Genomic DNA, 20,333 nt, shown 5'->3' with positions numbered 1-20,333 from the left:
TAACGGCTGCGATGGGGAGTCCGAGGTGAGCATAGGCCCGGCCCCTGCTGCGGACCGGAGCGGGACAGTGGTGGCCGCCGGCAGTACTGTACTTGCCGCGGCCACTGGTGAGAACAGGGCAGCTGCAGGTGGCGGGGAACAGGTCGCAGCCGTGAGCTGGAGCGAGACGGCAGCGGCCGTGGGTGACCGCAGGTAGGCCGCAGCTGCGAGCTGAGGGGAGGCGGCAGCGATCGCGGGTCGAACTGGGGCTGCAGTGGCCGCGGGCTGGAGCGGGGCAGCAAGTCCTGGATATTCGCCTCAGTACCGTCCCTCTGGAGTCCTCGGTGAGCGTCCTCCCTGGCACTGGTGAGTCCCTCTCGCTTTCAGCCGCTCCCACGGTCTCCTGCTGTCTCTGTGTCGGTCTGCTGACTCATCGTCCCGGGAATTCCCCGCCTCCTTTATATTGGTCCCTCCCCCAGCCCATCTGTCTGTCACAACGGTCCGTCCCCGAACTCTGTCCCCCGGGGACAGTTTCCCCCGGAACCTAGATGACGGCTCCCTTGGTCCCGGCCCGGACACTCGATGGGGGCCGTTCCTCCCACACATGTATGCATAAAATCTAGCCTGCACGCATTCCTCTGGTTACTGTCATTGAATGGAAACATTGATTCCTGCGGCTGAACTGAGACAACTGAAGCAAATCTCTAATATAACCCAGCAAGCAATTATCTAATAAAACACAACAACAAGATTGATGTAATCGGTGCCCTGTGCTGGAAAAAGTCTACATCCCTTAAAGCTGTGGACATACGTTCATTGGTCCAATAGTCCTTAGAACAAGGCCAACTCCTCACAAGTAATAATATTGACAAGTGATGAAAATCAAATATGAATATGTGGACAGAATATTCTTCCATAGTTAAAGTGACTCCGTCTATGATCTAGGGGCGGACATACCAGCACTGCACCGCAAATGCACTTGAGCCAAAGGGTTGATGGTGCCCACTTCCACCTCCAAAGTAGTAAGTAGCTTCTATCACAGACACATAAATGGGTCCATTGTGATGAGCTGCAAAGGTCCCATAAACCGTTCTTGCACAGGGGCCTCTCCTGTCTGTTAACCCCTTCTAGGAGCAGTGGCGGACACAACGCTGGTGCAACCTGGGCCCAAGAGATAATGTGATCCATTAACACTTCCAAAGCAGCATGCGGCTTGTGTCATAGACACATTATTGGACTGTATAAGGCCCATACACTGTTCTTACACAGGAACCCTCTAATGTCTTTGTCAACCTCTGCTAGAAGCTGTAATTTCTCTGTGACAGGTGATATCGCCCCTCCCTGCCAACTGTCCACATTAAGTGCTGTGTCTTTCTGAAATGTCAGGTAAAGCAGCCAGTGACGTGTGTGCAGGTGAGCTCATGTGTACAGCTATATTATATTACATAGCACTGTCACTTTAAGCCTGACATCCCTTAGTGACATACGTTACTTGGGCTGGGGGTGCACAGCTCTGCAGTCTCGCCCTGTGGATCGCGGTGACGAGCTCTCTAACGTAAAGCCTCTTCTGGACAGATCACAGTCTACCTCCCTGTTCAGACACACGAACATTTTAAGACACTGTGTGACCGGTTAAAGGAAAATCTGACATCTACGGGGTCATCGATAAAGAACGGTAAGTAAGAAACATTCATTTAGGCTCAGGAACAGATTCTGTCCTTTGTACTGGACAATGATGTATTTGATACAAATGTAACACCCTGCAGTGTGAGAAGTATTAGGCCTGTGTGAGTTTTCAGCCTCAGGAAATATACACAGTTCCTATTTACTAACATTAAGCAGAACTGAAAGACCTCAAGCAAATATTCTCGAAGGCAGAACAGTAGTATGATAAGGTTACACGACCATTTTCTCTCCATCCTAGAATAATGGTGCGATTATTCTGTGCAGACTCTGATGAGACGTAGAGAAAAAAAAGCTTCTTCACCTTCTCTATTCTATCAGACCATAAAAATATGACTGCAATCGGATGGCATCGAAGTGCAGATTGATTATTTTCACAAACTCATAGACTTACATTGTCAAATTTTATCCGACACGTGGATCAAAATCGGACATGTGTCTAATTTTTTTCCGCGGACCTGCTCCGGGTCCATGGAAAAAAATAGGACATGTGCACAGCCCCATAGAATATCATAGGTACTAGTGCTATCTGTGAAAACCACACTTGTTTGAGAAAATCAGTTGTCTGCACAAACCCTAATATGGGATGCTTTTCAATATTGATGTAAATTGATTTAATAAAAATGTCACAATAAATTTTTGACAATTTATCAGGCATGTGAGACTCTATTTCTTACTCCACCTCATGGCGGCTTCACTATTTATTCTAATATTCTGTTTCAAAATGTCGTTCACATTGTTAATAAGTTTGACACATTCACAACTCTTTTCTAGGCAAAACTGTTGTGGAAGATGGCAAAAAATGTTTAAAAAATAAAATAGACCTTGTTATGTCCTTATGACTCTATCTTGCCAGAATTCTGCATCATTTTGGTAAGATCAGTAAAATAATCCTTAAATCACTGAATATCATTTTTCTGTCTCCAAAGCACAATGAATAAAAGAAACCCAACATTATGCCCAGGTCCAATTCACTGCGCAACAAATTTCAGGGAAGTTCTTGTCCCCTGAGAAAATGTTATTGTATCTTATAGATTTTGATATGCTGAACACAAATATGAGCTCCAAAAGTCTGTATCACATAAGGTTTTTAAGAAACAACAGATTATAGTCTACGTTATGACATCCGAGACACTACATACATGTGCATCGATGTCAGTAGCAAAAGCAATTGCTCAAAAGTGCTTTGCAGATGACTTTCATTTATAATCCGTGTCAGATGCTTCTCGAATAAGATTCCAGCAATAGTCAGCTAGCATTGACGTACTCCACTTTCCCTGGTACCTTTTCTCCATCAGCGCAATGTCTAGATGAAATCTTTCACCGTGTTCATTACTAACGGCACCAAGTTTGGCTGAAAAAAAGTCCAAGTGAGAATGTAGAATATGCATTTTTAGTGACATATTGCATTTCATCAAATGATATGTTGTCCACGAGTTGTCCAAAGTTTGGTGCCCTGCTGTTGCCAAGGAAGTTGAAGGTCTACTAGCACGGTAGTTCCAGTGCCCAGTGTCCAGGCATAGCCATAGTGTCTCCAAAAATTAGCCCAAGGGGCATGATACCATGGTTGATGAAGGAAGAACGGTCTCACTCTCATCACAAGTGCCTCCGAAGGGAAATATTAATTAATGTAACATTGTTTTTAGCGTATTGTTATTGACCATGAGGTACGTGTGGGAGAAGCCAGATTTGAAAACATGTGTAAGAAGAAGAATAGGGGCTTGTATGGAAAGGGATGGACATGATCACCAATTTAAAAAAAAATAAAGTTTTGGGTGACTTTAGGTTGGGATACTGTCATCTGGAGGGCTTAAATAATGTTGCGAAATCCAGTCCTTGTTAAATTTTATCAAAGTCAGCCTGTCTGCATTCTCTGTAGTCAACCGTGTGCGTGTATCTGTGATGATTGCCCCAGCGGCACTGAAAACATGCTCTAACATCACACTAGCAGCAGGGCAGGCCAGCACCTCCAAGGCATATAAGGAGAGGTCTGGCCAACTATGCAGCTTGGATACCCAGTAATTAAATGGTAACGAAGCGTCAGGAAGGACGCAGGCATGGTCACTTAGATAGTCGCTGACCATCTTGTTCAACTTCTCTCTCCTTGACATTGCTACTGTTCCAGCTAGTTCTTGGTGATGAGCTGGCTTATTGAAGATGGCCCAGTTTGTGAACATTTTACCACCACCTCTTTTGGACCTGCTTGGCGTGTCTCTCCCCATTAATGCATGCTGTTGCACAGAGCTAGTACCTCTGCTAGCAGTGGTGTCTGAGGCTGCTGTTGCCATCAAATGATCAACAATGGCCTTCTTGAAGGATTCCATTGGGGAACCCCTTGGTGACTGCAATAGTAGCGAAGGAAATTTGTCCTTGTACCGTGAGTCTAGAAAGGTGGACAACCAGTATAGGTTGCTATTGAAAATGTGGATTACGCGAGGGTCTTGGCACAGACAGTCAGATATGAAGTGTGCCATATGTGCCAAGCTGCAAAGAGGCAAATCTTCTGTGACCCCAGAATACCCATCCTCTCCTCACACTGACTCTCCTCCTCCACATCCACCTCTCCAGCCCACCCATGCTGGACAGACATGAAGCTGGGGTTGGGATTCCCCTCTGTAGCATGAGGTGTCCTCTCGGTACCACTGAAAAAGAAGTCCTCTCCCTCCTCATTTTCATCATGATTTTCATCCCCCAATGTTACCTGATAATATTGGCTGGGCTGGGTAGGATCACCCATTGTGAAATCTTGCTTCATACAGAGCTGCTGGGCATGCAAAGATTCCATTTTTTGATTCTGCAGTGATTTTTTTCAGCAGACATAGCATAGGGATGGTTACGCTGATAATAGCCTGATCACTGCTCACAAGCTTGGTGCAGTACTCAAAGTTATCAAGCACCTCACAAATATCAGCTATCCACATCCACTCGACAGTTGTTATGTGTCTTGGCTGAGTTTCAGTGTGACAGGCATGTTTAAGCTGGTATTCCGAAAGTGCCCTCTGCTGCTCACTTACCCTTGCCAACATATGATATGTTGAGTTCCACTGTGTTGGTAGGTCGCAAATGAGTCTGTGGTTTGGCAAATTAAATTGCTTTTGAAGCACTGCAAAACCAGCAACAGCAGTTGAGGAATGGCGGAAATGGGCGCAAATACGGCACACCTTCTCAAGTAGGTACGGCAAGTCAGGGTATGTTTTTATAAATTTCTGCACCACTAGGTTTTGCACGTGAGCCATGCATGGCATGTGTACCAGCTTCCCGAGCTTTAAAGCCGCCACCAGGTTTCACCCATTGTCGCAGACAACCAGACCAGATTGGAGATGCAGTGGGGAGAGCCACTGATTGGTCTGTTGTTTTAGTCCTTGCCACAGCTCTGCTGCATTGTGTGGTGTTTCACCTAAGCAGATAAGCTTCAGCAGAGCGTGTTGCCGCTTTACCGATGCGCTGCTGCACAGCTCCCAACTTGGGAGTGATGTGGAGGGAAATTGAGCATAGGATGACGAGGTGGAGGAGGAAGAGGGGAGGCTGGACAAAATTTGATGAGGCGGAAACCCTGATTGAGGTTGGGCCCGCTTTTCGTGGCGTGGGTAGGATATGTGATGGTCCAGTTTGAGACTTTGTCTCACCCTCCACCAGGTTGAGCCAGTGTGCCATGACAGAGATTTATCGTCCCTGGCCACAAGTATTTGTCCACGTGTCTGTAGTAAGGTGGACGTTCCCGGTTACGTCATTGGTGAGAGCACGCTTTAGATTGTTTAAGACGTGCTGGTGTAACACGGGGACGGCAAAGCGGGAAAAATAGTGCCGGCTGGAAACTGAGTATCGTGGGGCAGCCACAGCCAAAAGATCACGGAAAGACTGTGTCCCCACAAGCCTAAACAGCAACATCTCCACAGCTAGCAACTTGGCATGCGCGTTCAGTAATTGTGCTTGTGGGTGCGTGGCTTGGTATTTACGCCTCCTTTCATACATCTGGAGCACGAACAATTGGATGCTTTCCTTGGACAAACAAGTGGATGAGCTTGTTGTGGCCTGTGTCTGTGCAACTGCAGCTTGTGAGCAAGAGGTATGATGACCACCTGCTTCCTGCCCAGCAGATTGGAAAGGACGTATCACAGGCTTCATGGCAGTGGTTTGACCTGCAGTCACAGACACTGATTTGGTACCCTGTTGTTTAGCCCTCTGACTAGGGTGCTTGGCTGCTTGGCTGCCATGTGTTTCCGCATACTGGTGGTGCTTTGGTTGCCTTTGCCCTGGCCTCAGCTCAACTTTGTATGGCAGATGCTACAGATGACATTTGGTTCAGAAGGACTATCAGAAAAAAATTTCCAGACAGCAGCTGAATGCACCCTTGCCTTGACTTGGGGCACAGAGGGATTGCTCTTGGCAACAGTTGACACACTTTGCACTCTGCTCAAACCAGTAGCCCTTGGTGCCTTTGTTGGTGCTACGTATCCACCTTCTTCCTCTGTGCTGCTGTGCTGGCTATGCATGCCAACGGTCCAGGTCAGATCGGTGGTCGTCCATGTCATCCTCCTTCCGTGTTGCTATTGGCGACTGGCCAGATGGCAACTGTGTGTCATCACCATCATCCTCCACCTCTTCACCCAGTATATCACGTGGATGAAAGTGGCTTTCTTCTGGCTGTGGGGTTTCAAATATTTGGCCATCATCAACAGATGATACCTCCTCACGTTCCTCTTCAATGTTGCACGGTGAAAGGCCAGAGGCAACAAAAGGATATGGACCAAACAGATCCTCGGAGTGGCCAAGGTTGGGGTCAAATGTTTCCTGTGACTCCTGATGGGGTGATGAACTAGGAACAGGTTGAGAATAGCATGACCCAGCGTTCTCTGTATGGACAGTAGTCTGTTTTGTTATGGACGATTGGGTGCTGCTAGAACATTTTGTTGAGGCCTTATCAGTCATCCAAGACAGTATCTGCTCTTGTTCTTCTGGCTTCCAGACCCGTTTATGTTCCAGACCAGGAAATTTCACCAGGAACCTGGATACATCATCCTTCTTTGGTCTCCCAGACTCTGTGCCTTGTTGGGCACCAACAACAACCCCACGTCCCTTCACAACAGCCTTTTTAGGATTTTTCTCCCATAGTTGCAGATGTTCAGATGGATATTGGGGAATAAGGAGCAGTTAGTGCATTGTGGAAGGTAGCACTACAGCCTAGTACTGGTTTGTGATTTACAAACAGCACCGCAGCAGCACAAAAAAATTGCCCTAAGGTTTAAGGCGAGATTATGCACCCCAGTCACCACACAAGACAGCGTTGCTGCCACTGAAAATTTGTCCTGAGGTTTAAGGTGAGATTACGCACCCCAGTCACCACACAAGACAGCGATGCTGGCTGCATGTCAGTTGTGAAGTACCGTGCGTGCGTCCTTTTCACTGTGAACACAGCACCACAACAGCACAAAAAAACTGCTCTGCAGGGGTAAATGAGACCCCAAAAATAGCTGGGAAAACTGTCACTACTCAGTCCCTGACCTTATACTTTCAGCTCTGAAAAGAGCTTTTGGGTTTTACAGAGGATTTCTGGATGATTTGCAGAAACAAACACAACTCTCCCTAGCAGCTGCTCACACTCTCCCTACACTAGCTGTGTTCTGCATGCAATGTGCAGAAAATGGCGATGGCAGGGCTTAGATAGAGCCAGGCAATGATCATTGATGACTCATAGCCTTCATAGCCCATGACGCTGGGCGGCCAGCCAATCATAGCAATGTCACCCACAACCAAGAAGGCTGCGGCATTACTGTGAATGGCAAATGCTGGGCGGGAGATCCGAGTAGTGCGAGGCGAGTAGTGAAATACTCGCTATGTTCCGAGTACCGCAAGTACTTCACTACTCGCCGAGTACTGAATACCCACGATTATGCTCACTCATCCCTAATAATCACTTATACTGTACAAGGTACGGTGTAAGAAATAAATAAAACCAATTCTTCATCTGCTGTTGATTTGTTCATTTTGTCTCCCATAGATGGCAGTTATGCTCAGCACACATTTATCCTGCGCTCTGCACAGAGCGCTTACACCAGGGTTTTCGTGTAAATCTCTGAAACGCATGATTCAGATGGAACCCCTGGGGGAATGGAGGCACTGTCGACTCCGTCTGGCCTACGATTAGGCCTCATCCATCTTTTTAGGCCTGCATAAAAGTGCAGTCATTCACAGTTTTGTGCATCTCTGATAAGATGGACACCTATGAAAAGAGGCCAGACAGAGTCAAGAGTAACTCTGCAGCCTAATTATAGTGAATCGATCCCTCAGGAGTTTCATCTGAATCATCTCATTCGGAGATTTAGATAAAAACCCTAATGTAAGTGCTCAGCGTATAGTGCCGGATAAATGTGAAACAAAATGTTATGTACAAAGTTCCCAACAAAAGCTTCAACTCAATCCACACAAAAAAAGCAAATCACCACTCAGGTCCATCATCTGTCAATGGAAATATAGGGGGCTTTCATGTTACTCGTAGCACAAAAGCTCTGGAAAAGCACTATGGCTCCTCACCCCCAAAGAAATTCAGTGAATTCTGTACTTCCAAATCCAAATTTCCCCCCTCCCTTCTGAGCCCCAGTGTGCCTAAACCACATTTAGCATCCACGTTTGGTAGGGTAATAATTTCCAAAATGGGGTCACTTAAGGGGCTATTCTGCTCTTTTAGCACTGAGGCGCTCGTTAAATGAAGTCTGCAATATATTCTGGGAAAATCTGCGCACCAGGAGGCAAATAATGCTCTGTCCCTCCCGAGTCTCGCTGTGTGGCTAAGCTGTACTGTACAGACACATATGGGGTGTTGCCATGTGGGGAGGTTGGTCTGACGGACGGATCTGCCTAAGGAGGCAGAGTAGCAGCGCAGTGTAGGCTGAGATATAGAGCCAGGGGCGACATTTGGCCGTTTGACCATTAGAGGGCAGTGAGGAGTGTAGGAGAGAGTGGTTATGTAACTGCCATGGTGACCCAAAAAGGACAGTGGCTGCGGACGGAGACAAACTGTGAGTGTGAGGTGGACGGCGTACTCTAAAGGGTCCTTTTTGGGTCACCTCCCGTGACCATCTCCACTGTCAGTAGCTCTCTGTAGGCCTTTTCCGTCTTTCTACCTACAGAAAACTCTCCTCTCTAGTGAGCTCCCTTGGCTGACTGGAACTTCCAGAAACTTCCCTGACCTCTTATACTCTCCAGTCCCAGTAGCTCCGCCCACTATCACCTGATAGTAACCTTTAACCAATGGCAGTGACCTTGACCCATGGCAGTTACATAACCACTCTCTACTACGCTCCTCACTTCCCTCTAATGGTCAAATGGCCAAATGTCGCCCCTGGCTCTATATCTCAGCCTACACTGCGCTGCTACTCGCCTCTCTCCTTAGGCAGATCCGTCCATCAGACCAACCTCGCCACATTCCCCCTTCCTTTGTCTATTGTCGTCCTCGACAGTCTTACTCTGAGGTATGCGTGGTACTGGGGGCCTGACTCATGTACCCCGGTCTGTCTACACTCTTCCTGTCTTGACGTCCTGTCTTCTTAAATACGTTGTGGTCGTCAATACTATATGCACCCGGAACCTGTTGAAAACACATTTTTTTTAACATTTCAACCTATCAATTTCATCACACACCTCCCCAGATTTACTGCAACACATTTTCTTTTTAAAACCATACTCTTTAAACAAACAAACCAAGCAAGCAGAAAACAACAGCAACAAAAAAATGTTAACAGCATGAGAACAGGGGTGCTCCCCCTTTCTTTACGAACAACACCCCCACTGGCATTCCTGTTACATGTTTCCTGAGGAGTGGAGGCTTTCTATGGGGATGCGGAATAGTCCCCTCTTTGTGCAACGGTGCACTGCAGTATCAGCAGTCCATTGTATGGGCCCTCAGGGCCACCTCCTGGCGGCCGTTGTCTTGTCGTAACAGGGGACTCCACCGCCGTAGAGTCTCTGGGATGCCAGTAGTGTCTCTATTATGGGGACTCATACCCCTCAGGGTAAGCAATGACCGCTATGGCATAGAGGCCACGGGGACAGTGTTCCTTATAATACGAGACCAAGCCTCCCTCCCACAGGTCATGTTCATTCTTGACGGAGGCTACATTTAGGTAGATCTTATAGCCAGTGGCAAGGTCCCGTATGAAATCATATCCTTTTCCCTTGTTCAGGTGTACCAGCCGCCCGTATGATCGTGGAACAGACATGGCGACCTCTCCTTTCTTATGGAGTAGCGCCCACACCTCCCGCTCTCTTTCCTTTTTCTTTTCAATTATCTCCGCAACCCAAATGGAGGGTCCGGTATAGGCCACAGAGTCCGGTGGGTGGGCCGCAGCCGAGGGTGGAGCAGAAACAGCCACGGACAAGGGGAAGCAGGCCGCCACCGGAGTAATAGGCTGGACTGAGGAGGCCGTGGGCATCTTCAGATAAGTTGGAGAGTCGGTCATAACTGGAATCAAGGCGGCCGTGGGTTCCGGTAAATAGGCCGCAGCCACGGCTGCGGACGCAACAACGGGAGCCGCGGGTGTTGGTCCGTAGGCCACGGTTTTCTGTGGTGGGCCCGTGATGACAGCAGGTTCTGATGAGCAGGCCGCAATCAGATGCCAGAGCATGGCAGGGGTGGCTGTGGGTTTGTTCCGCGCCGGCGCCGCCGGGCGAGGCAGCTCGGAATGGTCAACAAGAGCCGTGAGCTCATCCAGGGTCGTAGTCACTGTAGAGCCGGGAGTCGCCCAGGGAGGTTGAGGGCTGATGTCCGGACCCGGGGACCCGTCTGTTGCGCTGGGCATGGGGGCAGGCTCTGTCAGCGATGCCGACGATTGGGCCGGGGGAATGCTCACCTTCCCCAGCGTCGCAGCTCCCAGCAGGTTGTCTCACCGCTCTTCCAATCGCCATAGATCTTCTAACGGCAGCTGCATCGGGGCACGAAGCACTGAGACTGGCTCCCAGGGACAGGTCTCCCGGCGGGCTTCAACTTCCTGACGCCATCTCCATTCTAGGCGTCCGAGGCCACGACAGCTGCAACGCCGCATTTCGCCCGAGTTTCCGAGGCTCAATGGCGCCAAACAGCTACACCCAGTCTCTTCACCAGGGCCACTTCCGCTCAGGGATGGGGTATTGATCGACCTCTCCACCCATTTTCCAAGGACCAGCATGGGAGCGTGGCTGTCCTCTGATGTAAGCCGCTCCCCCCAGGGGCGGATGCGACACAGTCCTGGATTGTCAGTTACGCTTCAAACTCCTCTGTTTCTTCCTGTCGCTGATACGTCACAGCCATATTAGCAGTACACTTTTCTGCTCTGGTTTATCTTATTAGCAGCCAGCAATCCAAAGCGCAGGTTCAAATTGTTATCCACAGGAAACGAAAGAAAAAAAATGCAATTCTTCACCCCACACAGCTTGGAGGGGCCTTTGTTACTTGGTGGCAGGCTTGCCGCTGAAGATGTTGTATTGGCAGCAACGATCCTGCTGACTACGCCAAATGTAGGGTCGGGCTGAGGGAGGCGATTAGGTGGTGCTGATCCAACAGGACTGGGGGTGACCCACTTCGTGGCGCCGGCAGACATGAGACTGAGACAAGGGTTGTGTCCAACAGTTCAGATTTTATTGGCCGCTTTTCGGACGACAAGCGTACTTCATCACAGGAATAGTCCACAATTCACTTTTACACACAGACCCGGGTACCTTCTCTTCTTAGTTTGTCACTGTTTGTGGCGTCCTCTATGGCTCTTCTCAGCTGTGGCTGCCCTAAGCACTTTCACCACAGCTTTTCACCCTTTAGAGTATGCCGTCCACCTGACACTCACAGTTTGTCTCCGTCCGCAGCCACTGTCCTTTTTCGGTCACCTCCCGTGACCATCTCCACTGTCAGTAGCTCTCTGTAGGCCTTTTCCGTCTTTCTACCTACAGCAAACTCTCCTCTCTAGTGAGCGCCCTTGGCTGACTGGAACTTCCAGAAACTTCCCTGACCTCTTATACTCTCCAGTCCCAGTAGCTCCGCCCACTATCACCTGATAGTAACCTTTAACCAATGGCAGTGACCTTGACCCATGGCAGTTACATAACCACTCTCTCCTACACTCCTCACTGCCCTCTAATGGTTAAATGGCCAAAAGTCGCCCCTGGCTCTATATCTCAGCCTATACTGCGCTGCTACGCTGCCTCTCTCCTTAGGCAGATCCGTCCGTCAGGCCAACCTCCCCACAGCCACGTTCAGCAGAAATTGTGAGACACATTTTGGTGCCATTTTTAAAATTTTCCAGTGAGAAAATGTAAAATCTGGGGCTAAAATAAAATACATGTTGTAAAAATATAATTATTTTTTTCTTCACTGCCCAATGGTATAAAATTCTTTGGCACATCCATGGTGTCAATATGATCACTGCAGCCCTAGATTAATTCATTGAGAGGTGTAGTCTGTAAAATGAGGCCACTTATGCAGTGTTTTTGCTGTTATGGCACCTCAGTGGCTCTCCCAGTGGGTCATGGCAAACCGTAACAGAGAAATCTGCACTATAATATGGCACTCCTTCCCTTCTGAACCATGTATTGTGCCTGAAAAGTAGTTCCTGATTAAATGTAGGGTATTATAGTTAGGGACGGCAGAACGCAATAAATATAAATAATAGGAAGTGCATTCGCCGCCCGGGGTCCACCGTGCAGTAGGTGTAACAACCGCTGCTGAGTAATGGCAGACTCGCTATATGGCGGTATACTGTGCTCGGGTTAAACATCACCCGAGGTGCACAGAGCGGACTCTGTTAACCTCACAGAGGCGCTTTGGTACAAATAAATCATAAACGCCGAGCCTGTTAGCTTCACAGGTCTCAGCTGGCATGCACACACGGTATTCGTCCGACTTGACCTACTGTGCGTGCGGCGTCGCTACCGCGGATGCCAGTAAGTGCTGCTAACTGCAGCGCGGCGGTAACTACTGCCGCTGTACGACAGTGCCGTGAGGCAACACACTATCGGACGCTATTGTAGCGCTGCGGTATGCACTGTGGTGTATGGCTTGCCACTGACTGGCGCGCCACTGACTATAACTCTAATTCCCTATCCACATGCGTAATATCAGAGGGAAGGGGTTTCATAATGAGTCAGTCACCAGAATCATACATCCATCACCATTCACACATAGCAAGTATAGTCTATACTAGTGCATGGGCGAGCCGCCATTCGGGCCTTTTATAGCCATTCGCTTCCAGGACCCTCCAGACCTCTGAGATGGGCCAATCAGATCAGGACAAGGATCTGAGCACGTGACCCCCGATCTCCACTGGGAGATCGTCTCGTGGGCATCCCCAGTAGCGTGGCAAGAGGACTTAGCCTGGAGTGGTTTCCTGCAAAGCAGGCTGTGCTACCATTGCTGGTCCAGAGGTAGCAGCAACATCCAGACCCAGAGAGCTGGTCTGAGCAGGGTGCCTGGATCGCAGAAATTACTGTGCAGGTCCGTGAGTGGTTGAAAAGGAATGGGAGACCGCTGCATGTATGGCTCTGGATTCCTGCTGTGCAGCTGCAGGAATCTGACACGTAACATAAAGCTACATTGCACAACAAACTGGGAGGTCCATTTTTTTCCTATTAGCCCTTATAAAAATTAAAAATTTCGGGCTAAAACAAGTTTTTATGTGTAAAAATGTAATTTTTCATTCTTCACTGCCCACTGATATGAATTTCTGTGAGGCATGTGTAGTGTCAATATGCTCACTGCACCCCTAGATGAATTTATTGACATGAATAGTTTGTAAAATTACATCACATACAGGGGTTTCTGCTATTCTGGCACCACAGGGGCTCTGCTAATGTGACATGGCACGCTAAAACTATTCCAGCAAAATCTGAACTCCAAAATGAAGCTTCTTCTCTTCTGAGCCTTGCACTGTGCCTCAAAAGTAATTTTTGACCACATATGGGGTATTGGCGCACTCAAGAGAAGTTGCACAAAACATTGTATGGTGCATTTTCTCTTGTTACCCTTGTGAAAATAAAAAAATTTGGGCTAAAAGAACATTTTTGTGGGAAATGTTATTTTTTTTAATGGCTCTACCTTATAAACTTCGGGGAAACACCTGGGATTTCAAGATGCTCACCACACATCTAGATTCCTTGAATGGTCTAGTTTCCAAAATGGGTTCACTTGTGGGGGTTAATACTGTTTAGACACATCAATGGTTCTCCAAATGTGACATGGCATCCGCTCTTAATTCCAGCCATTTTTGCGTTCAAAAAGTCAAAGGGTGCTACTTCCCTTCTGAGCCCTGCAATGCAACTGAACAGTAGTTTTCCCCCACATATGGGGTATTGGCATACTCATTTTCTCCTGTTACCATTATGACAATAATAAATTTGGACCTAAAACAACATTTTTGTGGCAAAAATTTATTTTTCATTTTCACGACTTTACATTATCAACTTCTGAAAAGTACCTGGGGGATTAAGGTGCTCACAACACATCTGGATACATTCCTTGATTCCAGCCAATTTTGTGCTACCACTAATGATTCAAGACAATTTTGCACTCCAAAAGTCAAATCGCGCTCCTTCCCTTTATTGCTCTGTCATGTGCCCAAACAGTAGTTTCCCCCGCACATGGAGTATCAGCATACTTATGAGAAATTGCACAACAAATTTTGGGGTCCATTTTCTCCTGTTACCCTTGCGAAAATAAACAATTTGGGGCTAAATTAATTTTTTTGTGAAATGTTAATATTTTCCATCCACATTGCATTTACAGTATTTCTGTGGAGCACCTGAAGGGATAATAAACTTCTTGAATGTAGTTTTGAGAACATTGAGTGATTCAGTTTTTAGAATGTTGTTATTTTGAGGTATTTTCTGTCATGTACACCCCTCAAAGTGACTTCAAATGTGATGTGGTCCCTAAAAAAATGGTTTTGTAAATTTTGTTGGGAAAAATGGGAAATTGCTGATCAACTTTTAACACTTCTAACTTCCTAACAAAAAAAAATTATGTTTCAAAAATTGTGCTGATGTAAAGAAGACATGTGGGAAATGCTATGTATTAACTATTTTGAGTGACATAGCGCATAAATTTAAAACATGTCTGGGTCCTTAAGAGGTTAATATGTCACATAACCAAATACTTTGGAAATAATAAGATGTCATTGCTGACTAAGAGCATGATTGCTTGACATGCGTTCGCCTGACCAATAGTACAAACAGTATTTTCTAAGTTTGTGTCAAAGTTTTTGGATTCTAACTTCCTATATATTTGACAGTATATACACTTTTTCATATTTTTATATTTACGCTCACAGCTAACCAATGTCAAGAGAAGACCAGGAGGCACAAGAGGACGAACTTTTAGCCCTTACCAGTATCTACTCTGCAGAAGAATTTAAGAGGAAAGATGCTGCTCCAGGAGGGGAAATTCACTTGTGTCTAGAGTTACCTTCAGATTTTGTAATATCCATAAAAAGTGAGTATATGGATGTTGGCAGCATTTAGAAATAAGCAGATTCACAAATGCATTAGCTAATCTGTTTGGCAGCACTGAAATTTGTTTTCGACCATTTTGAGAAGATACTTAGTAAATATATTGTCCAAATCTAAACTGACACATACACAGAAATTTGCAAATGAGAGTGTCCTGGATATTTCTGTATGTACTCATTGTAAAGTGAATAAATACTATTATCATATAGTGAATTGTATGTATATTTATGCTGCCTTAGTTTCACACTTAACCAATGCTGCCAACCTCATGCTGATTGACAGTCAGCTCCCCGCAGTTATGCAGTGGGGAGCCAGCTGTCAATCATTATGACATGGGCAGTCACGCTCCATCAACAGAGCAGGGCAGAAGAGAAGCAGCTGTTCTGTCGATGTGACATCAACGTAAAATGCATGAACAGTCTATGACTCCACTGAGCCTGCAGAGATAGGCTCCGACACATCAGGCAGGAAGTTAACAACTACCTGTCTGCAAGTTCTTATACCCATTAGAAAAATAAAATAGTCCCGGACAGCCCCTTTAAGTTTAGTATGGCTTGTAAAATCTTTGCCCATAACTAAGTATGGCAGTTTAGGACTACCCCCAAATAAATGACCCATCCTAAGTATGTATAACATACCTCTAAATAATCTGTAAGTGCCACAATGTCATTTTTGCCCGTCACAATGTCCCCATTGACAGCAAAAATAATCTCATGATAGCAGTAGTGCGACACGCCTAACTCCAAGCTCTAGGGCTACAAAGAAGAATCTGTAATAACATGCCTCCTGCCATGTGCTATGCATAGTATCGGTTTATGCTTCTGTAGAGGAAAGACCTTTGGATCCTTTCAGGCAGCAAGGCTGGTGCGATTACTACATCTGCATGCCATATAGTTAAAGGGAACCTGTCAACTGAAAAATGCTATTAACCCCTTCATGGCATGTGCCGCACTAGTACTACGCATGTCGTGTCTCCCCCTTTGATGTGGGCTCCAGTGATGAGCCCACATCTTTCCCAGGACATGTCAGCTGTTTTAAACAGCTGAGATGTGCCCGAAGCAGCCATGGGTGTAAATGGTGATCCACCCGCTGCTGTTAACCTGTTCAACTCTGACAGTGGCAATTAACGAGCGTTTCCGGTAATCGTGCCGGAAATCCCGCCCATCGGTGACCCCGTCACGTGATCGCGGGTCACCGATGGGTCGGCATGACAACCAGAGGTCTCCTGCAGACCTCTATGGTTGTCACTGCCAGATTGCTATGAGCACCACCCTGTGGTCGGCGCTCATAGCAAGTGAGTATTTCTACTACATACAGGCCATTTGATCATCGCCTGTACGTATCAGAACCAATCGGGTTATTGCAGCTTCTAGTCTCCCATGGAGACTATTAAAGAAAAGGGGGAGACAGGGCGCTTCCAATGCGTAGGTCTGTATGGAAAGTAGATGAGTGCACAGCAAGTGTTAGGCTCACCTGATAGGGTTGTGAGAGTCACAACACCTATAATCGCATAAAACAGCTGCAGCAGTCTGCACGACGTCCAAGGACTTGGTACAAAGAGAAGGCTGGTAGTGCAATAAGAGACTGCGCTGCTGTTGTAGAATTCAAGATATCTTTATTGCCAACACGTTTCCTGAGCCAGTCCCAGCTCACTTCATCAGGGCATGTTACAGAAGTTCATTGCAGGGGTGTATATACACAGAAAAAAAAAAAAAAAGGGGAGGCGCCAAGAATAGTGAGGTGACACGTCAGCATGGATACATATACATGAATCATACAAAACAATAAAACTTTATTACAACCATATTAAAAACGATGTTTAAAATGCCATAAAAAGAGTGTTGGTATAAAAAACGTGATTAAAAAATAAAAAGGGACAGGGGGATCACGAGGTAAAAGATTAAAAAATGGCTCTCGAATTCTGGGGTGGATTAGAACTTGCCTCAGAGGATATAACTCATGGGAATAGTCCACTATGCTGCATGTGAAACTGGAAAGTAAGGAGAAAATGTTTAAAATCATGTGTAAATAGCTAGTCTCAAATACCTTTTTTCTAGGTGGAGAAAAGAGAAGAACAACAAGAAGAAACTCTCTGGAATAGGTGATATAAAAATGGTTAAAAATTGAGTGTTAAGACATAATAAAAATTTAAAAAAAAAAAAAAAAATTAAAAAAATAATTAAAAAAATATAATAAAATATACAAAAAAATTCTTTTCTTTTTTTTATTTTTATTATGTCTTAACACTCAATTTTTAACCATTTTTATATCACCTATTCCAGAGAGTTTCTTCTTGTTGTTCTTCTCTTTTCTCCACCTAGAAAAAAGATATTTGAGACTAGCTATTTACACATGATTTTAACCACTTACTTTCCAGTTTCACATGTAGCATAGTGGACTAATACCATAAGTTATATCCTCTAAGGCAAGTTCTAATCCACCCCAGCACTCAAAAGCCATTTTTTAATCTTTTACCTCGTGATCCCCCCCATGTCTTTTTATTTTTCAATCACGTTTTTTATACCAACACTCTTTTTATGGCATTTTAAACATCGTTTTTAATATGGTTGTAATAAAGTTTTATTGTTTTGTATGATTCCTGTATATGTAGCCATGCTGACGTGTCACCTCACTATTCTTGGCGCCTCCCCCTTTTATTTATTTTTTTTATGTGTATATATACCCCTGCAATGAACTTCTGTAACATGCCCTGATGAAGTGAGCTGGGACTGGCTCAGGAAACGCGTTGGCAATAAAGATACCTTGAATTCTACCACAGCAGCACAGTCTCTTGTTGCACTACCAGCCTTCTCTTTGTACCAAGTCCTTGGAGACTATTAAAGCATGCCAAAAGTTAAAATAAAAGTTTTTAAAAGTACAAAAAATAAGCAAAATATAAAAGTTCAAATCACCCCCATTTCACCCCATTCAAAATAAAACAATAAAAAAACAAACATACACATATTTGGTATTGCCAAGTTCAGAATCGCCCAATCAATATAAAAAAAGAATTAACCCAATCGCTAAACGGCGTAACGAGAAAAAAAGTAAAAAAGCCAGAATTACGTTCTTTTGGTCACCGCAACATTGCATTAAAATGCAATAATGGGCAATCAAAATATTTTATCTGCACCAAAATGGCATCGTTAAAAATGTCATCTCGGTACGCAAAAAATAAGCCCTCACCCAACCCAAGGACATAAAAAACGGAGATGTTACGGGTCTCGGAATATGAAAAAGAACCTAGCCATGTTTGGTGTCTATGAACTCATAATGGCCTGGAGAATCATAATAGCAGGTCAGTTTTAGCATTTGGTGAACATGGTAAAAAAAATAATCCAAAAAACAGTTGTGGAATTGCTCTATTTTTGCAATTTCACTGCAATTGGAATTTTTGTTTCCCATTTTTGAGTACACGATATGGTGAAGCCAATGGTGTCATTCAAAAGTACAACTTCTCCTACAAAAACAAGCCCTCACATGGCCATATTGATGTAAAAATAAAAAAGTGTTATGGTTCTGGGAAGAACCAGAGCGAAAAACAGAAATGCAAAAATGAAAAAGGGCTCCGTCATGAAGGGGTTAACCTGCAGATATGGGGTTAATCTCCAGATCAATAGCGTTGTGAACCTGCCTGGTGCTGGCATTTACACCCATGCTGCCAGGAGGATATTAACTTTATTTCCCCTCCAGGAGCGTTCAGGTTCCAGTTACGGGGCAGCACTGGCACTTTTTCTGTCACCGCTCTGTATACAGAGAGCGGCAGCTGTAACTGTGCCCTTTCACAGACTGCTAGTTGGCCCTTATGCTGAGCTGCTGTCAGTCAGTGTCGGAGGTGCGTTTACAGATGCTGCTCTCTTTACAGTGCGGTTACTGAACCCATACCTGGACCGCCCTCGTGACTGAAGCCAGAATACTGCCAGGGGATAATAAAGTTCATTTCCTCCTGGCAGCAGAAGTATAAGTGCTAGCGCCAGGCAGGTTCACAATGCTATTAACCTGCAGATTAACCTCATATCTGAAGAATAATAGCACTTTTCATGTGAGAGGTTCCGTTTAACCCTTTACTTCCATTGGATGGAAGAGTACATCCAATGGCAGTACCCCCGCTTTGATGAGGGCTACGGCAGTGAGCCCATACAAAGCCGTGACATGTCAGCTGTTTTCAACAGCTGAAATGTGCCTGTAGTAGGCGCAGGTGGAATTGTGATCCACCCGTGCCTATTAACTAGTTAAATTTCGCTGTCAAACGCTGACAGTGGCATTTAACCAGCGCTTCCGGCCACTGGGAAAGAAATACGTGCATCGCCGACCTCCATCACGTGATCGGGGGTCAGCGATGCATTGCTATCACAACCAGAGGTCTCATCGACCATCCGTTGGTCGGCACTCATAGCAATGCTGTAATTCTGCTACATATAGGTGATCTGCTCATCACCTATATATGTAGCAGATCCGATCAAGTTGTGGATGCTTCTAGCCTCCCATGGTGTCTTTGAACTCATAATAACCTGTAGAATCATAATAGCAGGTCAGTTTTAGCATTTGGTGAACCTAGCAAAAAAGTCAAACAAAAAACAAGTGTGGGATTGCACTTTTTTTGCAATTTCATGGCACTTGGAATTTTTTTCCCGTTTTCAAGTACACGACATGTTAAAACCAATGATGTTGTTCAAAAGTACAACTCGTCCCGCAAAAAATAAGCCCCCACATGGCAATATTGATGGAAAAGTAAAAACGTTATGGCTCTGCGAAGGGGAGTGAAAAATGAAAACCTAAAACCGAAAAAAGCTCCATTCATTACGGGGTTAAGTCTCTGCTTAAATCTTCTCATGATAGACATATTGTTCCAATGCAAATCGCATGGACCCCTTGACTACCATAATGCCTCTAACCATATACAATATACATTCTTTTGTTGTATAAACCTTACATCTTACATTACGGGCAGCACGGTGGCTCAGTGGTTAGCCTTGCAGTGCTGGAGTCCTGGGTTCAAATCCCACCAAGGACAACATCTGCAAGGAGTTTGTATGTTCTCCCTGTGTTTGCGTGGGTTTCCTCTGGGCACTCTGGTTTCCTCCCACACTCCAAAGACATACTGATAGGGAAATTTAGATTGTGAGCCCCATCAGGGACAGTGATGAAAATATGTGCAAACTGTAAAGCGCTGCGGTATATGATAGCGCTATATAAAAATAAAGATT

General features: G+C 45.6%; 1 protein-coding gene across 1 annotated transcript in view; it reads left to right on the top strand.

The window, feature by feature from the left end:
- Positions 1-1,365: 1,365 nt before the first annotated feature.
- The window catches only part of LOC141099932 (E3 ubiquitin-protein ligase RNF14-like), a 41,529-nt gene continuing 22,561 nt past the window's right edge, over positions 1,366-20,333 (top strand). Inside the window, exons 1-2 of the mRNA XM_073588433.1 lie at positions 1,366-1,654; positions 14,949-15,109. Of these exons, the coding sequence (XP_073444534.1) occupies positions 14,956-15,109 (154 nt within the window). The 5' untranslated portion in view covers positions 1,366-1,654; positions 14,949-14,955. The remainder of the gene's footprint in view (positions 1,655-14,948; positions 15,110-20,333) is intronic.

This window comes from Dendrobates tinctorius, unplaced genomic scaffold, assembly GCF_039654945.1.
Source record: "Dendrobates tinctorius isolate UK_male_01 unplaced genomic scaffold, ASM3965494v1 ptg000001l, whole genome shotgun sequence".
Taxonomy (NCBI): domain Eukaryota; kingdom Metazoa; phylum Chordata; class Amphibia; order Anura; family Dendrobatidae; genus Dendrobates; species Dendrobates tinctorius.
Note: the sequence above shows the minus strand (reverse complement) of the source record. Positions and strands in the feature narration are given on the sequence as shown.